This window comes from Conger conger, chromosome 8 (assembly GCF_963514075.1).
Source record: "Conger conger chromosome 8, fConCon1.1, whole genome shotgun sequence".
In the NCBI taxonomy this organism is placed as follows: domain Eukaryota; kingdom Metazoa; phylum Chordata; class Actinopteri; order Anguilliformes; family Congridae; genus Conger; species Conger conger.
In genome coordinates this window covers 12,824,476-12,839,172 of record NC_083767.1, presented here as the reverse complement: position 1 = coordinate 12,839,172, position 14,697 = coordinate 12,824,476, and the positions used below count along the sequence as shown (strand labels likewise).

The following is a 14,697-nucleotide window of genomic DNA, read 5'->3' as shown; positions in this document are numbered from 1 at the left end:
CTCACATTTCTGTACATTCTTGTTTCGTTGTATCTGTGGTGCCTTTCTACCAGGCATAAAATATTGCTTAGAAATGTTTCAACTACCAAATTTAATTGTATTCTTACTGTGAATATATTCATACTTAACTCCACATTCATAACACATCAGAAGAAATGGTGTTAATGCTGCTACTGGCAGATATAGCACTATAAGGCTGTGGAGAAAAACTAGTCAGTTAAAGGAATGCTGTAAGATGATGGTTATGTAACTGCCTACCAATGCCTTCTTCACCTTTTGGTATTAAAACACCTGAAATAACCACCTGCAGTGTTGAGTGATTGGTGTATTTTAAATTAAGCACCGCCATATTGAGGTATTCAGGCTTACTCAATGGAAATATAAAAGATTTGAAATCACAGTCTGGTCTCTTACATTGATTCCTCATTGAAGCAGGACCATTGTGATATGAAAAAGTATTTGCTGATTTCCTCCATTATTGCATTTATCCCACTGAATGGTTTCAAATCTTTAGACGAAATGTAACTGAAACTGGGTAAACACAAAACCCATTTTAAATGATTTCATTTAATCAAAAAGCTATGAAACCCCCATATCACCCATGTGAAAAAGTAATTCAACATTTTGCAACCTTTCAGTGTGACAAATAATTGAGGAAATCAGGAAGGGGTAAATACTTTTTCACAATACTACGCTGACAATACTGTGTTACTGTCCTCAAATATGACTTATTTTGGCTATAGAGGTACTTCATAATTCACTTTGAAACAGCAAGCTCATCAGAGTTCTCGGTGAGAAAGATCTTTCCATCACATTTGGGTATAGGGATTAATCAGCTGAGACTGAATTGAAAATTATATTCTAAGTACAGTAATTTTAACAATGATAAAATGTTATTGATTTATTTTTATATATAAAAATACCTCTTGCTGAACCTGAATTATCAAATGTTTCTGCAGACAAAACTATATTTAATAACTTTCCATCAGTGTCCATAAGTGTGTGGCAATATGTATTCTGAAGATAAAATCTGAAAACCAAGTGTAATGAAATGCATAGTAGCTGTGTTCTGAATTGTGGTGCTCTAACAGTTGCAGGATCTGCAGATAGATGTTCTTGTTTTCTGTTTGAATGCCTACATTATCTCAGTAATGAGACTGGCTAGTGTTAGTTTTATTTTAAGCTGGGAACAATTTAATTATTTCATTTTTCTTTTTCTTTATAAATCTTGCCCCGACAGAGGATTGCTGTATAAACAGCAGTTCTTTCTTCTAACAAAATGTTTGCTGCTTAGCAACTATATTGAACCTTTCTGTCTCAATTAAATACACAAAGGTTTCTGTCTGAAACCATTTTACAGTGTACAGTGTACCTCCAATACGGCAACTGAGGCAGTCTGAAAGATTCAATCTGATATTGTGTAGCTTTAAATGTGCCTAATGTTATTCCATAAAATAATACATACATGTATGGAAAATTCCCACTAAAGGTTATCATGTGTCCTTGGCATGTCAAAGTGATACATACATCACCATTTGTACAATACATAAAATAAATTTAACTGGACATAAATAGCTACATGTTTATCATTTTTAGAGAATACTTCCTTCAGCTGGTTAAAGCTTTATTAAAAAAATGAAAAATCTGCTTTAATTTCCTTTTTTAATAATAATAAAAAAGATGTTATAAAAGGAACTGCTCAGAGAAATAAATACTTTTATTTGAAACATAATAAAAAAGGTAGACACTGTCTCACTGTCAGTACTGAATATACATTCTGTTGAATTGAGTGAGTGGCGTGAGGTGGAGAGCTGCAAAGGAAACAATGGCGGTTACTGTGAAAAGTCTCTGATGTAGTTTCCATTGTGGCTATCCAGCAATGTGACGAGGTGAACGAGAGGGATGTCACGCCCCACAGCCAGTCAGCCCCCTGTTTAATGCCCACGACGAACGAACTTTCACGTTCAGCCCATCTCAGCGATCTGTTTAATGTTCTCCAGCAGGTCGGAGAAACCTGGCCTTCCCTGTGGTTTCTGAAATAATCACAACAATAATAATAATCATCGTCATTATCGTCATTGTCAGATAAAATTTGACTGTCTCCAGGAGAAATTTGTCTTGGACATTGCAGAGCTGCTGTTGGTCTCATAGCTGAAAATTGTATTTAAATTTATTTTTTGTTTCAGATTTTTTTTTTTTACCCATTTTCTCTCAATTTGGTGGCCAATTGTGCCCTGTTTATTTCAATCACCCACCATATATTCAGGAAACACTGCTACAAGCCCGGAAAGAGATCGACACGCCTTCTTCAAGCCGCATGGTCTGGAGCAGTCAGAGGTGCTGGTATCCAGTGGACCTCCCTGCCGAGTCCCTCCCCCCACCCTCGGAGCAGCAGCCCCCTTACGCTGCTCCCTCCTGTGCCGGCCGTACTCAGATCTGGCAGGACCAGAGCAGGAACTCCCACCCTCAGAGTGCAACTACATTGAACCAATGTCCGATGCCTTAGCTGTGTGTCATGCGACGCTAGTTTATTTTATTTTTTTTAATGACAAAAAACGCATATCATTCCAAAATTTTCACGTATTCCACATCATCCCCATCACCATCATCATGTCTGTTGGTTTAGAGGAAGAGTGAGGACACTCACCTCATGCCAGCACTTGTACATGAGCTGGTACACGGCATGCGAGGCCTTGTAAGGCCGGTACAGCCTGTTTCCCAGGGTGATCTCCTCCACCACCTCTGGATTGGATTTGTTCTCAAATGGAGTCCTTCCCTCCGTGAAGACCTCCCACATCAGCACGCCTGCACGTCAAATACCACGGTCATTAGCACACCGATGGACTCTAAATAGTACGGTAAAGCTTGATTTATACATTGTCGCAGGACCCTTGACAAAAATGACACATTTTCAGCTGAGTGCCATGGATAGGCTACGCCAGCTGCCACTGCGTTTTCACAAATTGTAAACATCAGCTGTTTGGCATCCTGCTACCACAGAGACAACAGAGCCGCTGTCACAGACCTTGGTCGTCGTATAAATGCGAAACGTCCTGCGACACTTTTTAGTTGTGCGACGAAGTAAGAATCAAGCTTAAGCTTAAATAACAAATATTTGATGATTCATATGTTAAACTTTAAATAATAAGGGTATCTTTGTTTTCTCTTTGGCATGTGTGCCCAGCATTCAATAAGGGAGTCTAAGTGTTGTCCGGATCGGTTTGGTTTACTTACCGAATGACCACACGTCTGATTTATTGCTATATTTGTTAAAGTGCAGCACCTCAGGTGGAGACCATTTGACCGGAAACTTGGATCCTGTGGAGCTAGTGTATTGATTGTCCAGCACATACCTAGAAGCATGAACCAAGAGATCACGTCATCATATTTTGTCGGTTTTGACATTTGTTGACAATCTGTAAAACCTGTGACACACTTAACAGGGAAGTATGATTCTTATTATTACTCAGGATTTCCATTTAAAAAACGGTAACAACCTGGTCATTCCGAAGTCACACACTTTCACCACATTCTTGTCGCTGACTAAGCAATTCCTGGCAGCCTATGATGGAGGATAAAGGGCAAAGGTCACAGTGAAAATGAGTATAATTTAATATGACGCTTGAATCCATTTTTTTGCAAGCTGCTGAAGCTGAAGCTGCTTTGCTCCAGGTACACACACACACACACACACACACCAGGTCCCTGTGTATGAAGCTGCTTTGCTCCAGGTACACACACACACACACACATACACACCAGGTCCCTGTGTATGAAGCTGCTTTGCTCCAGGTACACACACACACACACACACACACACACACACCAGGTCCCTGTGTATGAAGCTGTTGAGCTCCAGGTACACACACACACACACACACACACACACCAGGTCCCTGTGTATGAACCTGCTTTGCTCCAGGTACACACACACACACACACCAGGTCCCTGTGTATGAAGCTGCTTTGCTCCAGGTACACACACACACACACACACACCAGGTCCCTGTGTATGAAGCTGCTTTGCTCCAGGTACACACACACACACACACACACACCAGGTCCCTGTGTATGAAGCTGTTGAGCTCCAGGTACACACACACACACACACACACACACCAGGTCCCTGTGTATGAAGCTGCTTTGCTCCAGGTACACACACACACACACACCAGGTCCCTGTGTATGAAGCTGCTTTGCTCCAGGTACACACACACACACACACACACCAGGTCCCTGTGTATGAAGCTGTTGAGCTCCAGGTACTCCATCCCCTCGCAGGTGTCCTGGCACATGGCCAGCAGCCACTCCTGACTCAGGGTCCCGGTGCGCTGGCGCAGGAAGTTGAGCAGGGAGCCGTTCTCCATGAATTCTACCACGATGCAGATGGGACTCTGCATCATACACACCCCGTACAGCTGCACCAGCTTCGGATGGCACAACCTCCTACAGCGAGACAAGAGCACTGTCAGGATTCTCCAATTTATTCTTCATCATCATATCGGAAATCAATTCTCTCTGGGTGCGGTCAGAAAACATACAGTAAATAATACGCAGCATTAAGTTACCAAGGATGTAATACAAAGTGGATGGCCCTCACAAATCTGAGCATCCCGTGGTTTTATTTCAGTTTCAGGACCCATTCTGAGTGCACTTAAAATGTTGCGAGTGTAGATTTGTGAGCCTACATCTGCAGCACTTATTGTTTACAGCATTGTGCGAAAGCCATTTGAATGTGTCTGTAGAAAACTCTCTGCTTTGCAATTCTGGGGTGATAAATACGTTTTTCTGAGGTGGGGAAGAGAGACACAATGGAAGAATAGAAGAACACAAGACAGGAAGTGGTCATTTAGTGCATGAGCAGTGCTCGGCGGTGATCTCAAATCATTGATGCTGCCTTCTCGCTGTGCTAAAATTGTGTTTTCCTTTCATTTGTGGCACCATAGCTTTCGCAAACTCCTCTGTACTCGCTTATCCAAGCACAATGAAACACACCTAGCGTTGCTATTTTTATCCAATCACTGTGTTACTCTTTCAGTTCTTCCTTTCTTCATATTGGTTAAATAGAGAGAGGGGAAATGGAAAATGTGAAGGAGATGGAAACTGCTCTCTGGCTTGCATGTGGGGCACTGAGAGGTGACAGGAGGAAATCAAAGAGCGAGACAGAGAGAAGTGAGAAGAAAAAAAACACTTCGCAATATCCGGCCGACTTCTGTCACCGTCAGTTCTCGCACGCCCCCGGAAAATGTGCCGTTTGGCGAGTGGGATCCTGCCACTCACGTCATGACCTTGGCCTCCTCGATGAAGTCCTCTTCTGACATGGATCCCTGGTTGATGATCTTAATGGCCACTTTGCACAGTGCTCTCCACTTTCCCAGACGCACCACTCCAAACTGACCGCTTCCCAGCTCCTTCATGATGGACAGCTCTGACGGGTTTATCTCCCACTTTTCTGAAATATATATATATATATTTTTACACTGCTGGCATCGTCGCTTGTGTTTGTTTTGCAGTATGTGATCTGACAGGAGAGGAAGCGTCTGTGTGCTTGCAGGACGGAAATCTGAAGTCCGTCCAGTTTGGCTTTTTGTGTGTTATTTTTTTTATTTATCAGGGACAGTGCACATTAATCAACATTTTCAGTTTCCGCATCAATGTAAATGCGCCAGAGTTTTTCATCTGTAGTCCCTAACCAGCATGTCTTTGGACTAATAGCACTTTGCAGAATCTTCTGCTGCTGCTCTGCTCTACAAGGTAACAGCAACACTTCACACTCTGGGTTTTTGTTTTTGTTACTATGTGTGAAAAACTATTTAGTTTAGTAAGACCATTCACTTAATTACACAAATGCACAAGCACATTGTTTTAGAATGACTTGGAGTGTTATAACACATAGGCTCTGAATGCCTGTTGCTTGAGATTAGGTGTAATAGAAGAGATTGTTAACTGCCGTCACATTTAATTTGATAAACACTTGTAGGAAAATAATAATTAGTGTAGTGTGCTTACCGTAGCTGAATCCTGCTGTTGCTGGGACGCATTTTCCCATTGGCCCAACCGGATAGCGTAGCCGTGTCACCAAACCTGTGTCATGCACACAACATTTATATTTTTAATACACATACTTTTAATACACATACACGCATGCTGTGTGTGTGTGTGTGTGAGAGAGAGAGTATATATTATTTTATGTATTTTACAGGCAGTGGAATGACTTATTTCAATAAGAAATAATACTGGAATATGACATAGAGTGGAATGGCGTGCTGTTACCTGCTGCGTTGTGCTGATGGTAATGGATGACGTCAGGTATGGAGCTGAACACATGTTTCTCTGCCAGATAGAACATCCCTGATTCACTGCGCTTGATCTGATAATGCCTTATGTCGCCATCTTCTGAGCTAAAGGGAAAACCAGTTCTAATTTAGGAACTCTTCTCAAAACCGGGATAATAAATCCATGTGTTTACTCAATATGTTCTGTCATGGGAACATGATATAAATGGGTGTATATTTTGATATATTTTTTTATTTGGTTAGAATAAAAATATAGTTTTCAATAGGAACGATGTGTGTCTTAATTTTAAAATACATTAGTGCAGGTGTTTGTGTTAAAGTGTCAGTGCTATCTATAAAAATAAAATGCTTCTGCACACTGAATGTCTTGCAACATTTTGGTTAACAGGACTTTACCACACTCTTGCGTGGCGTGTAGGTCCATTGACAGGAAATGTACTTCAGCCTGTAGAAGCCAGCTTTTAGAAACCATGCATATCCTCTACAAGCACCTGTGGGCTACTTTGCAATGTGTTGGTATTTTCATCTTAGAGTACAGAATGGGCCATAATACGATCTTACGAAATGTGTGTTGATTGGAATTACATTACTGCCCGAGTAATGGGTATAATATGGGATGCAGGCATACCCAGATATGCAGTAGGCCTCTCTCAGAGAGATGAATTGCAGTGCCACTAAAGGCAGTTACTATATCCTAAGCTACACCAGCATTGGACTCCTACCTCAAAGCCTTTGTGAATACCGACACCGTGTAATAGCCTTGCTGGCTCGAGTCTCTCACAATAAATCCTCCTTCCTTCGCCTGAGTGAAAAAGAGAAGAGTGTCACTTTTTTGGCTCGACTGCAAAAGAAGCCTTTTGAACAATTTCACGTTCACTTTGCCGATTGCTTCATTTAATGCTTGATCTCTGTTAAAAGCTGCATGCCGTAAACACGGCCTGGCCTAACAATGCCATGTAAGCAAAAACAGCGGTTTAGGAAATGCACAAACGCAGACACACTACAGTTTTTTGCACTGTGATTTTGGGTCCTTTTTTTAAATTTCACCATAGCGATATAGCACACTCAGGAGTAGCCTAATACTGTTGTATTTTCAATAGTGAACATCTGAAATGTATAATGCTGTATCGGTGGTTCCCAACTCTGTTCCTGGAGATCTACGTTTTCATTTCAACTAACTTGGCACACCCGATTCTAGTAATTAGTAGATCAATGAGCTCTCTATCTTTTGAATGAGGTGTGCTTTGTTAGGGTTGGAGTGAAAACCTATAGGATGATGGATCTCCAGGAACAGGGTTGGGAACCACTGGTGTATAAAGCATTGTTAAAGCAGAATAAGAACCATGCTCTGACGGAGACACTGACTTAAATAAATACAGCTAATGGAAACTCACCTCCTGCCTCAGTAGCTGCTCAGCCTTGGACCTGGTAATGTTCTTGCAGTACCACCTAATCATCCGAAAAAAGGCCATTGGTTGAGTCTGACATCACATTATTACAGCCCAAGCCATTTCTGCACTGATTGACCATACTCACTCATGAGCCTCCATTTTATCCTTCTCTGTGACATAATTGCTGGGGATAAAACCTTTGTTCCTGGAGGAAATGATAAAAATTGTGAGAATAATGTTCCAGGGAGAAAAGATTAGCACTTTATCTAACTCCTGCCGTGAACTGAGCAGGAATCAGCGATATTACGCGTCTATGCTCTACATAATTCCTACCCCAGTGGACCATCTCACACAATCAGTGCCAAGGCCTCTCACTCCAACAGTAATGTTCTTTCTATAATCTTGGCTCCATCAATTTTCCTTGCTTAATTTGATGCAGTGAGGTCACTGAGAGGCTATATCGAAGATTTTATTTCATACACTCAGCCCGAGAGGCTGCCTGGTGTAAAATCCAGCTGTGACCAGCTTGAAATTACCAGCTACAAGCTTCAAAACATACCTTGAGCTGGCCAAACCATGTTCCATGTGGAGCTAGTCTGAACTGGTTAACTGGCTACCAGCTGTTTTTTTCTCAGCAGGGTAGAATGCAATGATGTGTTGCGAGAGGCAGGCCAGAGCCAAGATGGCCGCCATCGCTCACCCGTGCCTGTCCTCCGCCCTCCACCACAGCTGGTCCTGCTTATGCAGTATGGTGTACTCCTCCCCCCGCCTCAGCATCAGGTCTGTTGTCTCCGTGGCCGTGAAGTCATACATCGCAACCACCTTGATTTTAGCTCCCCCATCATTCTCGGGAGGAGCAGAGGGCAGCTTCCTCCGAGAATGCTCTGACTGATAGTGTTTAAAACAATGGACTTATTTTAGCAGTGTGAGAACAACATACAGGGCGATCAGACCCAATAACCAAGGTGAACGTACATAAGGATAAACAATTGTAACTGCCACATCTTCTGTCGCGTCTACTGCTCAACAATAACAAAACTTATTTTAGTAAACCAGTTTCATTTACTTATAAGGAGATTACATCACATTATAGCATTTAGAAAAGTGACTTTAGCATTTAAAAAAGTACACAGCATTCATTTATACAGCTGGACAGCTGAAGCAATTCAGGTGACTCACCCTGCTCAAGGTTACAACAGCCAAGTGCTACCAGGGAATTGAATGTATGGTTGTTAGGTTACAATCCCAGCTCCTTACCCACTATGCTATCCTGTCCTAACCACACAGCTCCCCGCCCTGACTGCTCACCTAGGCCTGGCTTTCAGGCAGTGTCCAGATATGTTTAGGCAGCTTACCATGCAGACATGGCCTGGGTATTTCTGTGAGCGGCAACAAGATGTGACCTGATCCCTCCGATGCTCTCTCTCCCTGTTCATTCCTCTGGTGTGGTAGACACAATGGTGATTTTAGTTATTTATTTGTTTGAATTACCTTTACATCAGTGGTCCACTTACAATGCCAAATAGGTATTCTACATTCTCGCAGTTAAAACCCCATTGGGAGGTAATTAAGCAGTAATATTGCAATAGACCATTACTATATTAACTCAGTCAGACCGTTAACATAATATTCACTCTTTCAGCTGAGCAGTTTCTTTCACTATTGGATATGTTCATATGTTATGCCAGATTGTTTCTGTAACCGTACTGATTGATATCGCTCTGCAGCCGTGACCCTAAAATCCCTGCAGATGATGCCAAACGATGCACAATATTTCCCTCTCTGCTTAATAATTCCTGTTACCTTGCCGAGCAGCAGCAGAAGATGGACTGGAGGGAGAGGTCTGCAATGGGACACAAGACAGACGAAAAACAGATGAGGGCACAAACAAACAGGATAATTGCGAAACGGGCCTTTTGAGCAAAGGTCTTGGTAAGCTTCCATGATTAGAGAGCTAGATAGATCATTACATTTATGTAGCGCTTGTCTAGACACTCAAAGTGCTTACAGTGACGAGGGGGAAAGTTGCCTTTGCCACCCTGTGTGGCACCCACCTGGGTGATGCACAGCTGCCATTTTGCACCAGAGCACTCACCACACACCAGCTGAGGTGGAGAGGGAGAGAACAAAGTTTTTGCCAATTGGATCAGGGGATGATTAGGTGGCAGGTTAAAAGGGTTTGGGGATTTAGCCAGGACTCTGTGAAGAGTAATTAATAAGTTATTCAATATATTATCACTTTGGCAATATAATATGCTCTGGATAATGCTTTGACTCTTATACAGTATATCCCATTTTATATTTCTGCTGAAGTCTATGTATGATTAAAAGGTGGGTTATGGTGTAACTTGCTTTCAAATATGTCTATGGTTTTTGACATAAAATGCACAAAAAGATGGAGCATTATCGAATACAGTTAATAAAGTATTCTGTTTAAAAACGGTATATATCTTCCAGTCAAGCAAGATACAATATCTACGGCTTCCCATTGTTTTTTTGCGCAATTAATAGTGGCACTTGCATCCAACAGGGGCGGCACGGATGGTGCAGTGGGTAGCACTGCTGCCTCACAGCAAGGAGGTCCTGGGTTCGAATCCCAGTCGGCCGGGGCCTCTCTGTGTGGAGTTTGCATGTTCTCCCCGTGTTTGCGTGGGTTTCCTCCGGGTACTCCGGTTTCCTCCCACAGTCCAAAGACATGCAGGTTAGGCTGATTGGAGAGTCTAAATTGCCCATAGGTATGAGTGTGTGAGTGAATGGTGTGTGTGCCCTGCGATGGACTGGCGACCTGTCCAGGGTGTATTCCTGCCTTTCGCCCAATGAATGCTGGGATAGGCTCCAGCCCCCCTGCGACCCTGTTCAGGATAAGCAGGTTAAGATAATGGATGGATGGACTTGCATCCAACATGACATCTACATTGTTCTCCTTCTCAGAAACAATACTCCAATCGGTGGGAATTAATACTAAAATGTAGTCATAGACCAAATGTGGTCACACTGATGTACTTGCTGGGAATCTTAAACAAGCCAGTACTTAAGTAGTCTTTTGTCAGTGCTAGAAAAGTCTGAAACATTCTTGCAGTATGGAGTCAACAGTGTGAACATTTGTTGTTACGGATAAGATAATGAGAATAAGAATAAGTAGGAAACATCCAGAATGTTGTCTCACACTGACTGTGTTGAGGGGTTCAGCAGGAATCAGAATTAAACACTAACTGTTTATGCTGTACAGCATTATTAAAGTTTCACTTCTGTACCAATGGTAGATACCTGGTCTGCAGCATATTCTCTGCAGGGGTACTCAAAAATCTTATGATCACAGGTGCACTGTATATTTTCTGATTACACAGTAGTGTGCAGTGATGATTATACACCACCACGTTTGTCTAAAAGGGGTCCTAATGTATTACCTCTTTAAATATTTTTGGTGAAAATGTGTTGAGCAATACTATTGCAGGCAATGAGAAAAAATAAAATTCCCACAATTACATTGGGGTAAAAGTATAACTTGCATAACATGAATGCATGTTCGAAGGCTCATTCCATGATTGTTGATGCTAAACTATTTGTTTAAACTGGTTTGAAGCAATATTATTCTGCAAAATTACTTCTGATGGTCAGTTGTTCCAGTATTTAAGGTAACACGAACTTTGAGCAGTGTCACAGTGCTAAACGCAATGGCATGGCGGAAGGAGCTCTCTGAAATTGTTCGTAGCCGCTTTGTAGCCTTACATGATGCCAGTTGGTCACTTGATGAAAAGTGACTGGTGACATAAAAGTTATGACTTGGCCGCTCAAGACCTTAATCCGATTGAGCAGATCTGGGATTTGCTGGATACCAAGATAAATAAATCTGTTGTAACATCGAAAGAATCTCTTTGAAATGAACTTCAAGCCATATGGAATGGTTTAATGCGTGAAGAAATAAAACAATATGTGAATGATCAAATGCGGTAATCAAAGCAAAGGGTGGCCACACTAGATATTTACTTTTTTCTCCAAAAGACTATTATTTTTGTTTTCACAATATATTGTTATCTGTTTACTTATTTTCATCTACATGAACCAATATTACATTAAATAAATACTTGAATAGTACTTGGTTTCTGATTTATCTTCATTGTGTTAAGTGTATCATCATCACTGCACACTACTGTATATTTAAAATGATCTATCCTTCAGGTATTTTCAGCATATGTTTTAAACTGTTTGACAAAAATGTAATTTACCCTTTAAGTTTGTCCCTGAATCATAAATTACATCCATAACAGTTACAGCTCCGATAATTATTTAATTCCTGATCTATTCTGCCATCTTGGTTTACTTAAACACCAAATCTCTGTTCTTATTGCAAAAGATTCAACCCTCACGTCACCCATTTTTTAATGATCTCTTTCACTTTGACAGTGCCTCATTTTTTCATTATAACATTTTAACATGTTGGTTTTGAGCAACATTAGAAGAATGAACTTCTCATCCTGTGCTCTTGTGTTGTGTACGTTCTGCACTCTCTTGCCTAGACTACTGCAGTTGGCGCAGTACTGCAGCTGACTCCTCTATCCGTGCCAGCGGACCACTTATGCCCATTCAGGACTACTGTCACCTCCTGGTCCTCCTCAATAGCTTCAGATTGTGGCCTAAAACGAATTCAAGACTGTGGAGCTAATCTAGTAGTCCAGGGCACAGTTCCTTCAAACAATCATCACTTCACCCCCCTAAGCTATGCATATATATTAGTATAATGTATCAGCCTGTGTTACTTTTAATTGTTGGCCCTTTTGGAATTTTTGGAACTGTTGTATTTATTTTACCTTTAACTGCATTATGGTGTATTCTTTACCTATATTATTGAATACAGCTGTAAAGGCATAAACAGTTCCCTATCCATTATAAGACTCTGTATCTCACGCTGTGGTTATTTAAACAGTATCTGACTGATTATACTGTATAAGCACAGGGGAAAGCATGTAATCAATGAAATCTTTTCAAAACTAAACAAAAATAGGACAAGAAAATCCTCTGCTTTGTAGTTATTTACAACTGAGGCCCCCCAGCAGAGGCATATGTAATGCCTTTGGCATATTACCTTCACATACAGAGCAGGAAATACATGTTTCCTGTTAGAACATCGTCGGGAGTCAGGAAGACAACAGAAGACTCCACATGGTGATCAACGTGATTTGAATAGGGTATGATTGTAGGCTAGCCTAGCATGACTGCTGGCCAACAGGATGCAGGTGAAACGAAACAAAAAAGTTGAGCTGACGATTTTAGACAACACAGGACCTGATCGGCAGAGACTGGCTAGCAGACTGGCTCCAACATTAGTATGATGGTGAAGTATGATGGTGAAATTCAAGATAATGTTAAAATAATCAAGTTCCTTAATTATTTCAAGGTATCATTACTTTATATCCACATTTATCATACAACCATATTATACATCCCTTCTGGCCATTGTAGTTCTAACGATACTAAAATAAAAATGTTACATGTCTTGCCTCACTGGTTTGCACTGTAATATTTACCATTTATTTCCAATCCCCCTAGGCCTGGCAGAAAAATATAAAATTTGTCACAATTTTGTGACATAGTACAAAATATTAGGAATTGTATTTTTATGTCCCCTATACAAAACAGCAGGTATCAGCATAGAATCTATATGGTCCCTCAGATTAAGACCAGACATTCTTCAAAAGTGTACAAAAATGAATCGCCGTGTTTTATGAGGATATGCTTTTTTAAAAATGTACCACGTTGTAAAGACAGATTCCAGCATTATCTTTACAATCTGGATTATCTGTATATCAAACTGTAACGGCATCAGTTCAATAGCAATTTTTTATTATTAAACAGTTCACTTACTTGAAAGAATCATGGTCACTACAGCGTAACCTCTGTGTGCCGTTCCAGATTTTTGCCTGGGACCCTGTTTTTAAATTGGCTCATTCTTGATTGCGAGTTAACTTGTGGACAAGAGTTTTCACGATGCTTTTGACAGCAGAAAAGGAAAGAAAAGAAAAAAAGGAGGTGGTGACGCAAGGCAAGTCCAACCACAAGATATCATGCACATATAAGCCAGCAAGGGACAGGAAGTGTGGTATTAAGATGCGTGTGAGGCACAGTGAAGTGTCATGTGAAACGTGGCGTGCTGCTAAAATCATTTACAATGCCAAATTACACACCAAATGGTAGTTTTTTTGTATTATTCTTTATGTTGTCTGCATGCACCTACAAACCACAGCAAATTCCTTGTATGTGAAAACTACCTCCTTCTGATTCTGATTCTTCTGAAAAGAACACGGATCAGAAGTTAACATCCTAGTCTAGCAGCAAGTCCTCAAAAAAGGCTTTCAAAAAAACCCCACTCGCGTTAGAAGAAAACACAACAGTGTTTTTTTTTTATCTCCCATTAATGAAATGGATTGTTATGGACTTTGGCAGAATTCGTTTTGTTTACCCCAATCTCTGAAAAATCGAAATTAGGCCAGTCCAAATAGGGGAATGGTGACAAAAAAGCCCATAACTTAAGAATGCTCACACTTATCTTCATCAGATTTGCTGAGGCATGACCTGGGTGTCTGCCCGACATCATCGAGGAATCAGAATGTAATTTATCTAAAAGAATACTGAAATATAGTCCTGTAAACATAGCTTTAGTTTAGGCAGAAATTGTACTTTTGTGGTGATAGGAAAAGAGGACTCACTCAAAACATAGATTCCTCTCAAATATACTGTTACTGAATGGCCTGGGATGCTATTGAACAGAAACCAGTGATTGTATGGAGATATCTAGTACAGTTTTACTGCAAATGTAATTTTTTTAGACATACCGCTTCTCTGAAACAGCCTAATTAGGTAATTCCGAATGGGGGGCAGGTGGCATAATAGCCTATAAGTTGAGAATGCTCACTCTGATGGTCATCATATTTGGGGAGGGAAAGACCAACAGAGCCAACAGAGCCAGCGCAGTCAGCGCAGTCAGCAAGCCAGCCACATTCACAGACACTGGA

The 14,697-nt window shown here is 41.0% G+C and overlaps 1 protein-coding gene across 4 annotated transcripts; it reads right to left on the bottom strand.

Annotated features, from left to right (window-relative positions):
• Positions 1–1,699: 1,699 nt before the first annotated feature.
• txk (TXK tyrosine kinase) lies at positions 1,700–13,686 on the bottom strand. 4 transcript variants are annotated; one of them, XM_061252501.1, is made up of 16 exons: positions 13,550–13,677; positions 9,742–9,792; positions 9,491–9,530; positions 9,043–9,127; positions 8,388–8,575; positions 7,833–7,892; positions 7,691–7,745; positions 7,019–7,098; positions 6,274–6,401; positions 6,010–6,084; positions 5,281–5,452; positions 4,230–4,446; positions 3,498–3,562; positions 3,235–3,353; positions 2,648–2,805; positions 1,700–2,033 (listed from the first exon to the last, which is right to left on the bottom strand). In XM_061252501.1, exons 2-16 carry the CDS (start codon positions 9,761–9,763, stop codon positions 1,965–1,967), a joined length of 1,533 nt encoding a protein of 510 aa, XP_061108485.1. In that variant the 5' UTR covers positions 9,764–9,792; positions 13,550–13,677; the 3' UTR covers positions 1,700–1,964. The 4 variants fall into 4 exon arrangements, 2 of the variants coding, with proteins under 2 accessions (XP_061108485.1, XP_061108486.1); XM_061252502.1 differs by lacking the exon at positions 9,742–9,792 and having other exon boundaries at positions 13,550–13,686; XR_009709395.1 differs by lacking the exon at positions 1,700–2,033 and having other exon boundaries at positions 2,776–2,805; positions 3,235–3,643; positions 3,909–4,446; positions 13,550–13,684.
• Positions 13,687–14,697: the final 1,011 nt, after the last annotated feature.

Excerpts from the sequence above, each read along its gene's own strand:
- txk (XM_061252501.1), bottom strand. The coding sequence starts at position 9,763 with ATGGCAGCTGTGCATCACCCAG. Across the intron at positions 8,576-9,042 it reads ACCCAGGCCATGTCTGCATG|TCAGAGCATTCTCGGAGGAA; the intron begins GTAAGCTGCCTA and ends AAACACTATCAG. Across the intron at positions 6,085-6,273 it reads CCATCAGCACAACGCAGCAG|GTTTGGTGACACGGCTACGC; the intron begins GTAACAGCACGC and ends TGCATGACACAG.